The 14,904-nt window shown below is 40.4% G+C and overlaps 1 protein-coding gene across 2 annotated transcripts in view; it reads right to left on the bottom strand.

The window, feature by feature from the left end:
• The window catches only part of KCNQ4 (potassium voltage-gated channel subfamily Q member 4), a 1,096,614-nt gene that overhangs the window by 45,533 nt on the left and 1,036,177 nt on the right, over positions 1-14,904 (bottom strand). For both annotated transcript variants that reach the window (XM_078680638.1, XM_078680639.1), the window contains one exon: positions 1,616-1,747. In XM_078680638.1, coding sequence (XP_078536764.1) covers positions 1,616-1,747 — 132 coding nt within the window. The remainder of the gene's footprint in view (positions 1-1,615; positions 1,748-14,904) is intronic.

Below are 14,904 nucleotides of genomic sequence, written 5' to 3'. Positions count from 1 at the left end.
CCCACTGCCGGCCGCGGCTGATTGCCTGTAATGGTTGATAAGGTATAGAAGCTGAACCAGGGAATGTAGCCGTTTGCAAATAGCAAAAAGATGTTACATCTCCGCTCTCTGTCTCTTATTTTGGTGAAGACTAAGGATATTTATCCAAAGTCTATCTGAGTGACTGACTGATGGTGTGACTGATGCTGATTAAGGCCGATGCTTCAGAGAGAACAGAGATTATGGGTTTCGCAGCACTAACCTTGAGTGTCTAAGCATCATGTATCGCTGGTGATGACGAGTAGCCAAGACAGCGATCCTTCGACGGCGAACATGTTGGCACTGATGCACTCAACAGTAATGTCAATGGCTCTGTTGCAGCTTGTCTGTGATGATGGGAATGGTCGTGGCATCTTTTTTTGCCACATGATTTTCTCGCACTGGATCTTCCTCTTAGGGAGTCCTTGTTGGGAGGAGGTGGACCTGTTGAAGCAGGCTGGGAGGCTGATCTTTCTAGACTTCGTTTTCTTTCCTTCCTCTGTTTTCGGGTTATTAAGCATGACTCTCAATCTGATGTCTTCTCAGTCTTTTAAAGTTCCCTTTGACTTTTTTTTAGCAAATGTTGAATTCCTTGACAGAGTGTAATGGGGAGGCATACTGCACAAAGCTTTTGAAAGTCAGTAACTACCCTTTTTCACCTACATGAGGGACACTTTGAGAAAAGAGCACATTCAGACTAAACAATCCTGACAGGATGAGCAGTAAACTGTTACACTCAATGGCAGATGCAACAAGTCGTCGAGTCAAACTGTAAAGATTAATAGTCTGACTGGAAAAAAAGAAGCTTAGAGGTGTGAAATCCTCACAGACATCCTTGTCTCACAAGCCAGAAGAAAACCTGGTTCTGGGAGGCAACTATCACTACAAGTCATTGTGGGAAGGGGTGCCTCCCAGGTTCTTAGAAAGACAGGCTCCTATTTTCTCTACCTGCACTGTAAGCCTATCTGGCTGCGTGTGTACTCGTATGCATACATTGTTAATGAAGTCTTGTATTTGGGATCCTGCAGTGCAGTCTTTTTTTTTCCTATATGGCAAACTTTATGAGCACATTCAGGAAACAAATATGACACTGATAGACTTCCACTATATTTCCATTATTACATTCATGGACATAGACATTATTTACAGCGGTTTCCATGGAAGAAAACTATGCAAAAAGCTTTCCAGAGTCCACATAAAACAAAGGAGAATTTCAAGCATTAATGACTTTTAACTAAGATCCTACAGTCCAGAGTCATGTAATATCTTTGTGATTTCATTATCTAATGTTTACCTGATAGTTTAAAATATATTTGACTGTTTTACTTTGTGTTAGTGTCTATTTTTGAACATGTACAGTGTAAAGACAATACACAATTTCAAAACTATTATTTTAGCAATAGAAATGTACAGCAGAGGAAGATCAATTCTCTGCTTCACCTCATAGTTAAAATGGATCCTTGCTGAAGAGAATGAGTATGTCAAGTGAAAGGCAGACCACTTTCGCCATGATTATTTACAGATCCAGGTACACTTTTTCCACAACAATGACCTTGGGATAACTCCTTCTCCCACCATCCTAATACTGAACACCCACCGGCACTGCAGGCTTTTAATGCGCCCCAGCATGTCCAAGTGTCCAGCGGAGTACTGCTCGATTACATCCTTCACATCATAGGGTCGAAGGGTCTCCTTAAACTTCCTCTTTGCCACCAGGAACTTGAGGATCCTACAGGAACATAAGATCTCCTATTAGTAGGTTGCAGTCATATGCTTGAAATCAGTAAGACTGAAGTGTATGTTATTGACTGTAAAGAGTGGGCATCAACACATAATCTGCAACTGTGCATACCCATGCAGGACATATCCACTGATACTGTGCATGCCGACACACCAGGTAGTATTGTTGATGTACAGCTGCATGTTTACACTGGACATTTGTGCTGCTGTCCAGCATGACGATGCAGAATATTGCACTATTGAAGCAACACTGCATGTCTATACAGAGACTCTGTGTGTCTACTGAGCATGGCCACCTATACATCTGTGCTGCCTCAAATGCACTTGTCCATGCAGATTTGCCGTTTGACTTCTACACCTGAATATGAAGACAACGACCATTGAGCAGATAACATTTGCGGGGCTTTGACATGAATTCTTGTGATCTATTATTGCGGCTGCCTAGACTTAAGCCTGTATTTGACGACACATTGCGCTCAGTGATAACATTACTAGATTACTGGGATACATTAGTAAAAAAAAACAAAAGACTATGATGACGTACCCATCAAGCGTGCCACCTGTCATGTTTAACCAAGAATTCCTCTTGGGATCGGTCGTACAATGAAGAAAACATAGAAACAGCAAAAATGAGGAGAAGCAAAGCATTTCTCTTCGTTTTGCCATGTTAAGACCAGGTTTTCCCCGGTCTGAATTTTGGTGCTGCCTCCTATTTACTCCACCCTTGTAAGTAGGGGGCAGTGTCAAAATCAATGGATGTTGCGGTGGAACGCCCACCGCAACATTAATTGCCCATCCTTTTCACACTAATTATAGCATGAAAGGGTGCCTTATTTGCAAGGTGGCATTCACCCATGTTAAGGGGCGTAATGTATCCTGTGGCGATAGGGGCTTGCAAATATGCCCCCATGTTTTCAGCTGTGGCGTAGCAAGGGGGGGCGGCCTGCTCTTACCTGCGGCCGTCATAGTGCGGCCGCTGCAAGAATCGCCAGCAACTCCCGCTCTTACATATGGCCTTTACGGGGCAGCTACGGCAGGGACCGCAACTGGCGGCAAACTGTCTAGGTATGCTACTGGTATTCAGTCTTGTGGACTGAGTCTACATCAGCCGGATTCAGCAGCTTTATATATAGGTAAACAGTGTAGGAAAGTGGGACTCAGGTACAAAGGCAAGTCCTTCAGACTTTTGTTCTGGCTGCCCAGTTCTATATATTTGGTTTAAAATAAAATGAAAAATCAAGAACAGTTTAAAACAAAGTCTAAATTTACTATTAAAGTTAAAAAAGAAAAACTGTTTTAAAAGAAAAAATGTGTGCACAACATCGAATTCCAGTTAGGACTCATAGTTTTATCATCAAAAAGGGAAAAAAGGGAAAAAGACAAAAGTATAACAAGGCAGGTTAGTAAAGTCTTAAGAATGGCACAACCGTTATTCACTGGAAGATCGGAAGAACTATAAGATTGCCCAGAAATCCTACTACCTTCAGATGAAGGAAGCCAAAAGGAACTATTTACAGGCAAAGATAGAAACTGACCAAAATAATGGAAAGGACATTTCCAACATTGTTAAATCTTTTGCCTCTGCTTCGGCAATGAAGACAGAATCCCCCCACTCGGCTGATTGGACTAAGCAGGTGGCATTATCCTTTCACAATAAGATTCCATTAATCCAACAATGTTTCTCGGAAATTACTGAAAAGAACCAAGTGATAGAGCAACCTTTGATCAGAAAGGCTGACGTTCCGCTGACTCCTATCCGATTACAGCTCCCTAAAATGCAATTAGCCGTCTCGCCCACGTACCTTAAAGGTCTCAGGTATTGCTTGCCAATAGAACCTTGTCCCGCAAAATGATTGGCTTCTCCTGCGCCCACGATTAATTTCACTGTAAAAAAGATACCAAACTCCTTTCTCTCTACTGGTAAAGTGTCATGTATTTGGAAGCAGGTCAAAATCTTACCACTGTAAAAAAACCTTCTGCAGATCATAATGATCCCGCCAACTATAGGCTGATGTTTCTCCTTCCAGCAATCTCTCTAAAGTCTTAGAAAAACATGTGAACAAAGCAATTTCAGATCATGCAGAAAGTTATAATCTGCTGCATCCGTCTCATTCGGGGCTTCAAGGCTAATTTTAGCACTGAGATTACCCTGTTGGAAGTGGCGGAGTACATCAGAGAAAAATTGGATCAGGGCGCAAGGGCCATCTTGATATTACTTGATCTGTCGGCAGCATTCGATACTGTCCCTCATGAGAGACGCATTGACAGATTGAGGAATCTGGGAATTGGCAGACAGCACTGGCCTGTTTGACCTCTTTTTAGAGGAACGGAGCCCAAGAAATATGGCTTCCCCCTTTTTCAGCCCTGTTGCCCTGTATGAATGTAGGAGTATCCCAGTGCTCTATTCTTAGCCTAAGTCTTTTTAACCTATATATGTCCCCTTTGGCATCCTTGGCATAGGCAAATGGTGCTAGGATTATATCCTACGCGGACAACACACATCTGATTTTCACCTGCAAAAAAGGAACTGATTTTGACAGTGTTACCATCAGAACATGACTTACAAAGGTGTTTTAATGGCTCAAGGTGAATCAGTTTAAATGCAATCCGGATAAATCTGAGATTGTCTTCTTTGGCCAACCTGCAGTTAGTAACTGGAACGTGTGGTGGTGGCAAGAGTTATCGCCACCTCACGCAGAACAGACATCTGTGAGAAACCTAGGTGTGTTTCTGGATAACGCCCTCTCCTTGAGGACCCGGGTCCAAACTCTGGTTGGCATCTGCTTTGGTATTTTGCGCATGTTAAAAAAATTTCTTCCACTCCTGACAATAGATAACAGGAAAATAGTGGTCCAGGCTTTGGTAACGCTAAGACTGGACTACGCTAATATCCTGTATCTGGGCCTTCCTGGCTACTTTATCCAGGGTCTGCAAGTAGTGCAAAACTCTGCGGCCAGGGCAATCCTCAGATCCAAACAAAGGTCTCCTATGTCCCCCCTCCTTAAATCTCTCCATTGGCGCGATTGAAAGAAAGGATCAAATTTAGAGCCCTTGTTTTTTTCAAGGCTCTTCATGGAAAAGGAGCAAGCTATCTTTGCAAACTAATTAACCGCTACATTCCAGCACAATCTTTAAGATCTTTATTTATTTATATATTTATTTAAAAGGTTTTATATAGCGCTGGCTAGACCCAAGGGAATCAGAGTGCTTTACAATAGTTAGGTGATGACAAAATATTGCAATATAACATTTCTACAACAAGGTAAAAAGCAGGACAATTTGAGGAATATACAAAGTTCAGTATTAACATGGGATTATAGATAAGAAATAACAATTGGACAATAGGCAGTATTGAATAGTCAGATTAGAGTGGATGTTAGGGGATGAGGGGGGTGGGAGTACAAAGTAGGGGGGAAACTGAGGGGGGAGATGGAGAGGGCGATAGCATGCGGGAGTAGGAGGTCGTTACAAGAGAACACGAGGGGGTAGGGTAGAAGTAAATGCAGGCATGGTAAGAGGGGGGAAGTGAGTCAGGTATAATGTAGCGGAAATCTAGTACCGTAGAGGGCGGGATGTGGAACTGTGAAAAGGTGGCAATGATTAAGGACCCCAGTATTTGTTGAGAAGGTGCAGCTTAAGGTCTTCTTCCTTTGACCTTGTCCGTACCCCCAAAGTACGTCTGGCCCGGATGGGCGACAGGTCGTTTGGTTTCCTGGGCGTACAGGCATGGAACAGACCCCCTGCTACACTGAGTGCCATCTCAAAACTTTCAATTTTCAAGAAACACCTGAAAACGTGGCTTTTTATAACTTAGCTGTGTAGCTAGATCCCTGCCATAAGTTTCTGCCAGCACCGGGACACTCTTTTTTTGAGTAGTTGTCACGCTATATCAAATGCTTTCATTCATTCATTCAATATGAACGTGTGTATGGGAGGGAGCCCAATGGGTCGAGGTGGGTGGAGAGTATTTTGATCATGTTTCCAACCCAAATACAAAAAATAGAGCGGGAGGGATGGGGATCTAAGGTGGGAATAGAAGCAACACATATGGGCAAAAAAGCAGTGGAAAGAGAGAAAGAAATTCGGGGCAAGCTAACCTCCAGAAGGGCATTTAAAAAAACAGAAACAAAAGTGAATCATCAGCCAGTGACAGGCCTGTGAGGGATGTGGGTGTAAAGGGGAAAAGGATAATCCTTGTTAAAAAAAAAAATTCCTGAGAACCAATTCTGGAGATACCTTAAAAACATGCACGAAGCATTTTCATACATTAAAAAACTTTATATGAAAATAATCAATGCCATGTTTTTCTATGAAATTACATATAACGCTCTGGCGGGCAGTGATGCCTTAGCTCTCATTAAAACAGCAAATTAAAGGGCTGACCGTTTAATATTTACGGGAACCCTGGAAAGTAGGTATGGCCTATAAAACATTTCCCACAGCAAATCTATGTATTTTACAGAAGCCACCGTCCTATTATTACCATAAACATTATTTATGCTGAAATAATTTGCAATTTTGGTGTATAGCATTTTAAAAATACTCCTCTAACTAATGAGAACCAATTGTATTAAATATATTAACAGTTTTACTAAAAAAACATCTCTTGCAATGCACCTCAACTATTTCCGATAGCACCCTCTGCTGTTCCGAAACTGGGATGTCATCGCAGGTCTACCACTGAACCGCAAACCTTACCTAGGGCACCATCCGAAACAATAATCTCCTCCCCAATGCACTTCAGTCTTGGCTTTCCCTCGCCACTGTTAATCTAGTACTAGGGCATACACACTGCTCTGTCAATGGACGTCATTCCTGAAGTGCAGCACCTGCTGCTAATTCAGCACTGGGACCCACATGCAGCTTCAGCAATGCACATCAATCATTGGACCCACTCACAGCTCTACCAATGCATCTCAATCCTGACCTGCAGCATCCACTGTTGGAGAGTACTGGGACCCACACACAGCTCTGCCAGTGCACCTCATATCTGACCTGCAACATTCACTGTTGGAGAGTGCTGGGACCCACACACAGCTCTGTCAACCTGCCTCAACCCTGACCAGCAGCATTCAATAGTAATACAGTCTTCAAGCGCACACATAGCATGGCAATGGACATCCATCCATACCTGGTGCACTGGCACCAACTCCGGTGCTTGGATCCACTCACAGCTCTGCCAATGCACCTCAATACTGATGTGCACCACCCACTGTGTATACAATGCTGCCAAAGCATCTCATATCTAACCTGCAGCATCCACTGTTGGGGAGTACTGGGGCCCACACACAGCTCTGTCAATGTACCTCATATCTGGCCTGCAGCATCCACTGTTAGAGAGTACTGGGGCCCACACACAGCTCTGCCAATACACCTCAATCCTGACCTGCAGCATCCAATATTAATACAGTCTTCAAACCTACATATAGTATGCCAATGTACAACCATTCTGATTTGCAGCTTCTTTTAGTTGTCCAGTGTTGCCCCCTCCACCACACACATACAGCTCTGCCAGAACACATCGGTGCTGTACCCCCTCCCCCCATTTCTCAGTAGAAAGCCCCGATTGTACGTAGTTTACATTGGTGCTGTCAGGGGCCTGCCACTGACACTGTAGGGAGAGGGGTGCCTATAATTAGTTTTGCATCACCAGCTTGTGTCTAGTAATTAGCTTGGTGCTCGCAGGACAAGGGGGCGTGGGGAGGCAGCTCATTATAGCGTCACGGCGCACAATGATGGATAGCCTCCAGGCGCCTCGTCAGCAAAGTCAAACACAGCGAAAAAGGTGTCCTTTGTTGCAGGAAATGCTATCTGAGGCGAGCAGGCTCCGGAGGCCCGTCAGGGAATTCCGCGAACCACCTCTCCTCAGCTCCCTCTCAGATTTTTAGCTCATGTTAAGTGGCAGTAATTAGCCATGCAAAGAGCAACTTGCTGACACGGCGCTGTGCCAGCAATAGATGCATATTTCCCACGAACACACACACACACACACAACTGGCACCATATTGCCAGCCTCTCCAACGAGACCAATGTGTGAACGGACACCAACCTGCACTCCACTCCAGCGACGATACTGGTGAGCAAGCATAACCTGTCTAAGGAAGTTTAGACATATTTGGTAGCTTAAAAACATTACACTGAGAGCAGTGTGAGGAGCTGGCACCGGTGAGCAGTGTGAGGAGATGGCAGTCACCGGTGCACAATCGAGAAAGTACCAGAACTGGATATTGTGAAAATATGACACTGGTGTGCAATCTTATATTCTATTGCAGAATTGATACAGTGCTGCACACGTTGTGGGGCAATAAAGCGCATTTTCAGATGGGAAGCCGCAGAGTGGAGTGGAGTGTAGAGTGGATGGTTGGCAGAGTGTTGTATTTGTTGTGATCCTAAGTGGGAAACATTTTGGTGTCATTTACCAATGAAAAAAGAGGTACTCTTATTTTGGATTGGGGTGCAGAGTGATGGAGAAGGAGGCGTAATAGACTGGTGTGCAAAATATCTCTGTACTTACCTAGCGGTTATAATGTATTCTGCAGGTCCCATGTTATGTTTCACCGTTTCTGTAATGCTAGAGGCGAGGGAAATACATGTGCCTGGGTGGTCTGTGTTATCAATAGTCCAGTTGGGGAGAGAGCACGGGAATAAATGTATAGGCAGCTACGCAGCACCAGCATAGCCAGAGGGGCAGAGGTTTCTTTATGCGTGTAAGCCACAAAAGAGGGATAATCAGAGAAGTTTGAGTAATCCATATGGCAATATGCACAAGGCAGAGATGCTGTTAAATGATTACAATGATGCTAAGAATGGAAGGCGGTCTCACGAGGAGTTGCCATGCACCAGATGTGCCTCGCTATGTAAGCATGAAAAGTCAAAAGTGAGCAATGGATTAAAGTTTGGTATAACCTGAACGAGTAGCGAGAGAATCAGCAGTCAAAACTGTCACTTTCTCCTGGAGCAGACCATCAGGATTCAATTCATTGAAGTCCATTATTCACTTATGATATTCTGGAAACTTGTTTTACACAAGTGGCCGTCGACATGCCTCCTACTACTTATTCTCTTTACGGGTTACTACTTCTCAAATGTCGATGGACATTGGCCTGATGAAAACCCTCTCTTAGGTAAAACATCAATAATTGTCCCAATTGACCAACTTCATAGTCACCCTTTGAGGATTTACCTCAGCATTTATTGCTAAATTCATCTAGAGTCTTGCGAGGGATGAAGTTGTTGGCAGCCACTTGTCTTTTTCTGTATTCCGTGCTGCACTTTCACACATTCAGTTCTGCACGTCTGACACACCTGAGCACTGCATCGTCACCTACCCCTTCATATATGTAGCACCTTGTAATGTACTATTTCTTGATTAGGAGAAATATACTAAATGTATGCCTGTAGTCATATTATGTACCTTTATTTACATTTTTATTTTGATTCATGTTAATTATTTTGGCCATAGTTTATGTTGCCCTGACAAATACTAATGTGGTGTAAACAAACCCAAAGGAACCATTTTATGCATTCTAATTAAATTACCCAGATTCGTGGGGATATGGGTGGCCCTTGCCAGATGAACTCTGCACAGAGGTCTGTAATATAATGACTAATGCTATTAGTTTTATAAAAACGTGGCAGATACGCCAAAGAGTATCCTGCCAATAAAAGGAGAGGGGTTAGTTAAGAGAGAGGAAGTGGAATAGCCAGGTTTTAACATTTTTCTTGAATAAAACTGGGTAAGGAGTTGACTTAGGAGAGGTAGGAAGTGAACTCCAAAGTTTAGCTGCTAAAAAGAAGAAAGAACAACCAACCATCCTAGATTTCTTTTTATATGTGGGACTGTTACCATTGGTAGAAGAAGAGCGCAATGTGCAAATAGGGTGGCATGTCTGCAATTCATCTCGATATAGATGGTCCAGAGTTGTTAAAAGCACTTAGTGATGTTTTGTGAGCATTACTTGGTGGCCCGTAAAAATTGTTTACTCCCTATCCTGAGGGAACTGAAATTTGTCCAGGTGAGGCCTGCCCTCCTACACCTACAAATGCTGGATTCGGTTAAGGTCACCTACAGTGTAGCTAGTTTTTTGGTAGCGGCAACACGTATAAATAAAACAAGACTTTCCAAGGCGAATTTATTAGTGGGTTGACAACGCCCAAAACTTTAATTCATAATGTACTGAGGGCTGTATGAAACTGTGGTGGGTCTATTTCTATGAAATTGATTTGATCTTATTCTTTCTGCGTGTCAAAGATTTTAATTGTTTACACTGTCTATTTCGAACTACATTCATGTGTACATTTGTGGAATCTTAACTTGTGCTATAATGAATTTTGTACGCTTTTATGGTTTTTATTAACCGAAATAAAGATATTTGATTTGATTTGATTTTGTTAAAAGCACTGGGTTTGAAGCCCGTATGATTTTTGATGGGAAGCCAATGAAGGGCTGTCAAACCAGCTGGAGCAGATGAGGTGATCAGAAGCTATAGAAACTTCAGGACCAAGGAAGCTGCAGCATTTTGAACTATCTGATGCCAATGTATAAGATAATTAAGACTTCTAAGATACAGAGAATTTACATAGTCTAGCAGTGAGGCACTGGGCAGCTGTTTGGCTTGCTGAAAGGGAGCGAAGAGGGATGATTGTTTCTGAGCATTCTCAATAGAGGTAAGCAGAAATTTGTGACTTGATTAACTTGTTTGGAAGATAAAAGGTTCAGGGCAATAATGAAGGCCTGCCGTTTTTTGGTTGATTCAATTGACTGTTGTCCAAAGAGCACTGCTTCTTTTTTGTCACTATTACATTTCAACAGCAAATGCCATCTAAACCATGGTCTACTTCCCTTTACACCTTGGCCTTTTCAGTTGACCTTCTAATCCTGTGAATTTCTGTCCTTAATACCTTTGCTTTTTGAGTTCAATGCCCTAGATCCTGTGGAATTCTGCACTCTCTGGGGCTTATTTAGAAGCCCAGGGCACCACCGGAACGTCACTTCTATTGACATTGCAGGGGTTATTTACGAGGCCTCTTAAAGCTCCTGTGAATGGTTTTTCATGGCCTCATAGATATCATTGCCTCACACTGCGATGAAAAGGCGTGCCCTGGGCATTACGGTGCGTGTTGTTATGAAACACCTATGGCATTTGACACATTCCCAGATTGACAACATGCTGTAAACCTGGCAATGAGTCAAAAGCCTATGCCTCGACAGGGTGGTGTAAGGGTTGTTTTTGTGTGGGTAGGTGTGCCTTCCCCCGCAAAACTACCTGATTTCAAATGCAGACACCCCTGCACCATGGTGCCAGGGTGCCTGCACTGGTGCATGGCAGCTAATTGAGCGCAAGTGCAGTGGAAGAGTGCCACAGTGCATAGATATGGCACAGTTCACAGACAGAATATCAATGCTAAAAACATTGAGGTAAAAAATATCAGAAAAGAATATAGAATGCATAAATATCGACTGCACATACTTAAACAGGAAAGTACAAAAATATTGAATCAAAAATATCGAGTTAAAAATATGATGTAAAAAATATCAATTTAAAAATATAAATAAAATATATTAAATATAAAAATATTAATATTATCTTTAACAGAATTAGTTTCATTTAATATACATTATAACTAAATATAAAAAAATAAACTTAATTTGAAAAAACAAGCAAAAATAATAATTTATACATATATTTACTTTATAATAATATAATTAATTATTATATTTATTTAATTTTTAAACTTTTAAATTATATAAAAATAAAATATATACATATATCAATAATTTACATAAAAAACATTCTATAATTAATTAAAACATTAATCTATTAAAACTAAATTAAATCATACATTTCTCAATACAATAAATAAAACAGTAGGCAAAAGGTTGGATAGCGAAATTATTAAATGTACTATTCCAACTCCAGTGAGTGCAACAGTAGGGAAAGTGTTGGATAGCAGAGGGGTAAAAATTACTATTCCCACTCCAAAGAGTGCAATTTATGGACAGTGTTGGATAGCGGAGGGGTAATATTTACTCTTCCCACACCACTGAGTGCAAGAGTAGGGTAAATGTTGGATAGCAGAAGAATTAAATTTACTATTCCAACTCCAGTGAGTGCAACAGTAGGGAAAATGTTACATAACGGAGAGGTAAATATTACTATTCCCACTCTAGTGAGTGCAACAGAAGGGAAAGTGCTGGAAAGCAGAGGGGCAAAAATGACTCTTCCTCCTCCAAAGAGTGTAACAGTAGGGAAAGTGTTAGATAGCGGAGGAGTAAAAATTACTATTTCCACTCCAGAGATTGCAATATTAGGGAAAGTGCTGGATAGCAAAGGGTTAAAAATTACTATTCCCACTCCTGTGAGTGCCACAGTAGAGAAAGTGCTGGATAGCAGAGGAGTAAAATTACTATTCCCACTCCTGTGAGTGCAGCAGTAGGGAAAGTGCTGGAAAGCGATGGGGTAAAAATTACTATTCCCACTCCAGTGAGTGCAACCGTAGGGAAAGTATTGGATAGCGAAAGGGTAAAATTGTGTATTCCCACTCCAGTGAGTGCAACAGTAGGGAAAGTATTGGATAGCGGAGGGGTAAAAGTGACTATTTCCACTCCAGTGAGTGCGACAGTAGGGAAAGTAGTGGATAGCAGAGGTGTAAAAATTACTATTCCCACTCCAGTGAGTGCAATAGTAGGGAAAATACTGGATAGCCAGGGGGGTGGGGGCATGGGGAATTACTATTCCCTCTCTAATGAATGCAACAATAGGGAAAATGTTGGATAGCGGAGGGGTAAAAATTACTATTCCCACTCCAGTGAGTGAAACAGCAGAGGGGCAAAAATGTATATTCCCACTCCAAAGAGTGCAACAGTAGGGAAAGTGTTAGAAAGCGGAGGGGTAAAAATTACTATTCCCACTCCAGGGATTGCAACAGGAGGGAAAGTGCAGGATAGTGAAGGTATACAAATTACTATTCCCACTACCAAGAGCAACAGTAAGGAAAGTGTTGAATACCGGAGGGGTAAAAATTACTAGTCCCACTCCAGTGAGAGCAACAGTAGGGAAAGTGCTGGATAGCGGAGTGGTAAAAATTACTATTACCACTCCAGTGAGTGCAACAGTAGGGAAAGTATTGGATAGCGGAGGGTTAAAATGACTATCCCCACTCCAGTGAGTGCACCAGTAAGGGAAGTATTTGGATAGCGGGGGGTAAAAATGACTATTCCCCCTCCAGTGAGCGCAACAGAAGGGAAAACGCTGGATAGCAGAGGGGTACAAATTACTATTCCCACTCCTGTGAATGCAACAGTAGGGAAAGTGTTGGATAGCAGAGAAACAACAATTACTAACATTTAAACTGAAACAAATGAAATAATCTTAAAAATAAATATTTTAAAAATATACAATTAAATATATTAAACATATAAAAAGAACACATATTATAATGTTTTTTACATATAACAAAAAGGTACAAATATTATATGAAATAAATTATTGAGTATATTTATAAACAATATTCATTTAAAAGGAGCAAATATTAACAAACAAATAATTTAAAACATAAATGTATGTATTTTATTACCTACCCTATAACACCAAACCAATAAAAAAGACTTCAACATATGTATTTACATTTATTTCCATGATTAACATAATTAATAAAACAATTTAAAATATATTATTAATAAAAAAAGATAATAAACATTCACTGAGTACACCTTCATTAACACTATAATATCCACAACACACACTTAAAATTAATTACACAATAACCATAATTAATGACTAATTAATTAATTTAAATTAATTAACAACCAATTAATAATTAATGAAAAAAATACATTACTTCCCACCCTTTCAACCATTTACACTTATAAACACTACAACACATACCTAAAATTAATTACCCAATTACCATAATGAATTACTAATTAATTTGAATTAATTAACAACTAATTAATAATTCATCAATAAAAAAATTAATTACTTCCTACATTTCCCACCATTTACACCCATAATCACCACAACACACACCTAAAATTAATAACACATTACCCATAATTAATTACTATTTTTTTTTAATTAATTTAACAACTAACTAATAATTCATCACTAAAAAATAAATTACTTCCCACTCTTCCCACCATTTACATCTATAAACTCCACAAAACACACCTAAAATGAATTACACACTTACCATAATGAATTAGTAGTTCGATCGATCAAAGATCTTTATTCGGTTATTACACAAAAAAAAACATAAAAGTACATATAATAAAACATATCGGACATTTATATAAAAAAGACCCCAAAATGTGCAAAACTTATACATAAAATTCAATTATAATTGATTTTCGCAATTTAAAAATATTGTTTTTTAAATGCAGTAACAGAAGCAATCTTATAAATATTATCTAAATTCTGGATCGCCAAAAAGGCCGGGTAACATTGCCGCAAATCCATTCTCCTTAATACTGGGATAATCCACGTTTTTCTTGGAATGATACAAAATTTACAAAAAAACATAATATGTATAGATGGCTGGTCTGATATATCGTCACATGGGCACTTATCAAGAGACCTTGACCAATTATTTATCTCAGGGAAGCTCACACATCTATGTATAATATTGTGTCTTAAATGTGTTAAGATAAATCTATCGAAGTCCTTAGTGGTCAATGATAAATAAGGCTGTATTTTATCAGTGCTCAAAATAAGATGATGGGCAATCACTGTTGTTTTGGTCATTTCAGTTCCAATTCTACGCTTGCTCAGGTACTTCAAACAATCTCTCTTAAGGTCTTTTCTTGTTACCCTAAGCATTGATACAGGGTCATCAAAATATTCTTTGTGTCCTAATTGCGTAAAAAACTTCTCAATATAGTTTAGCCACCTTATCTTTTTAGTTACATCAATTCCCAGTACATCTTTAAGTATGAGTCGATTAAACCCCGCCTCTTCGGTGGTCCAGATCCTATGCCACAGAAGAGCAGGCTGTAACCTTATCATGTCTTCTAGATATTGCAAGCCCAATTCAGAGTGCAAATAGAATTAGAAGTGCTTTCATGGACTGCCAGCAGGTATTTAAGGAAAATATTTTCTGCTATCTGAAGAACATTTACATTTGCATATCCCCAGATTCCTGCCCCGT

Source organism: Lissotriton helveticus, chromosome 3_1 (assembly GCF_964261635.1).
Source record: "Lissotriton helveticus chromosome 3_1, aLisHel1.1, whole genome shotgun sequence".
In the NCBI taxonomy this organism is placed as follows: Eukaryota; Metazoa; Chordata; class Amphibia; order Caudata; family Salamandridae; genus Lissotriton; species Lissotriton helveticus.
This window is presented reverse-complemented; position numbering and strand designations above follow the sequence as displayed.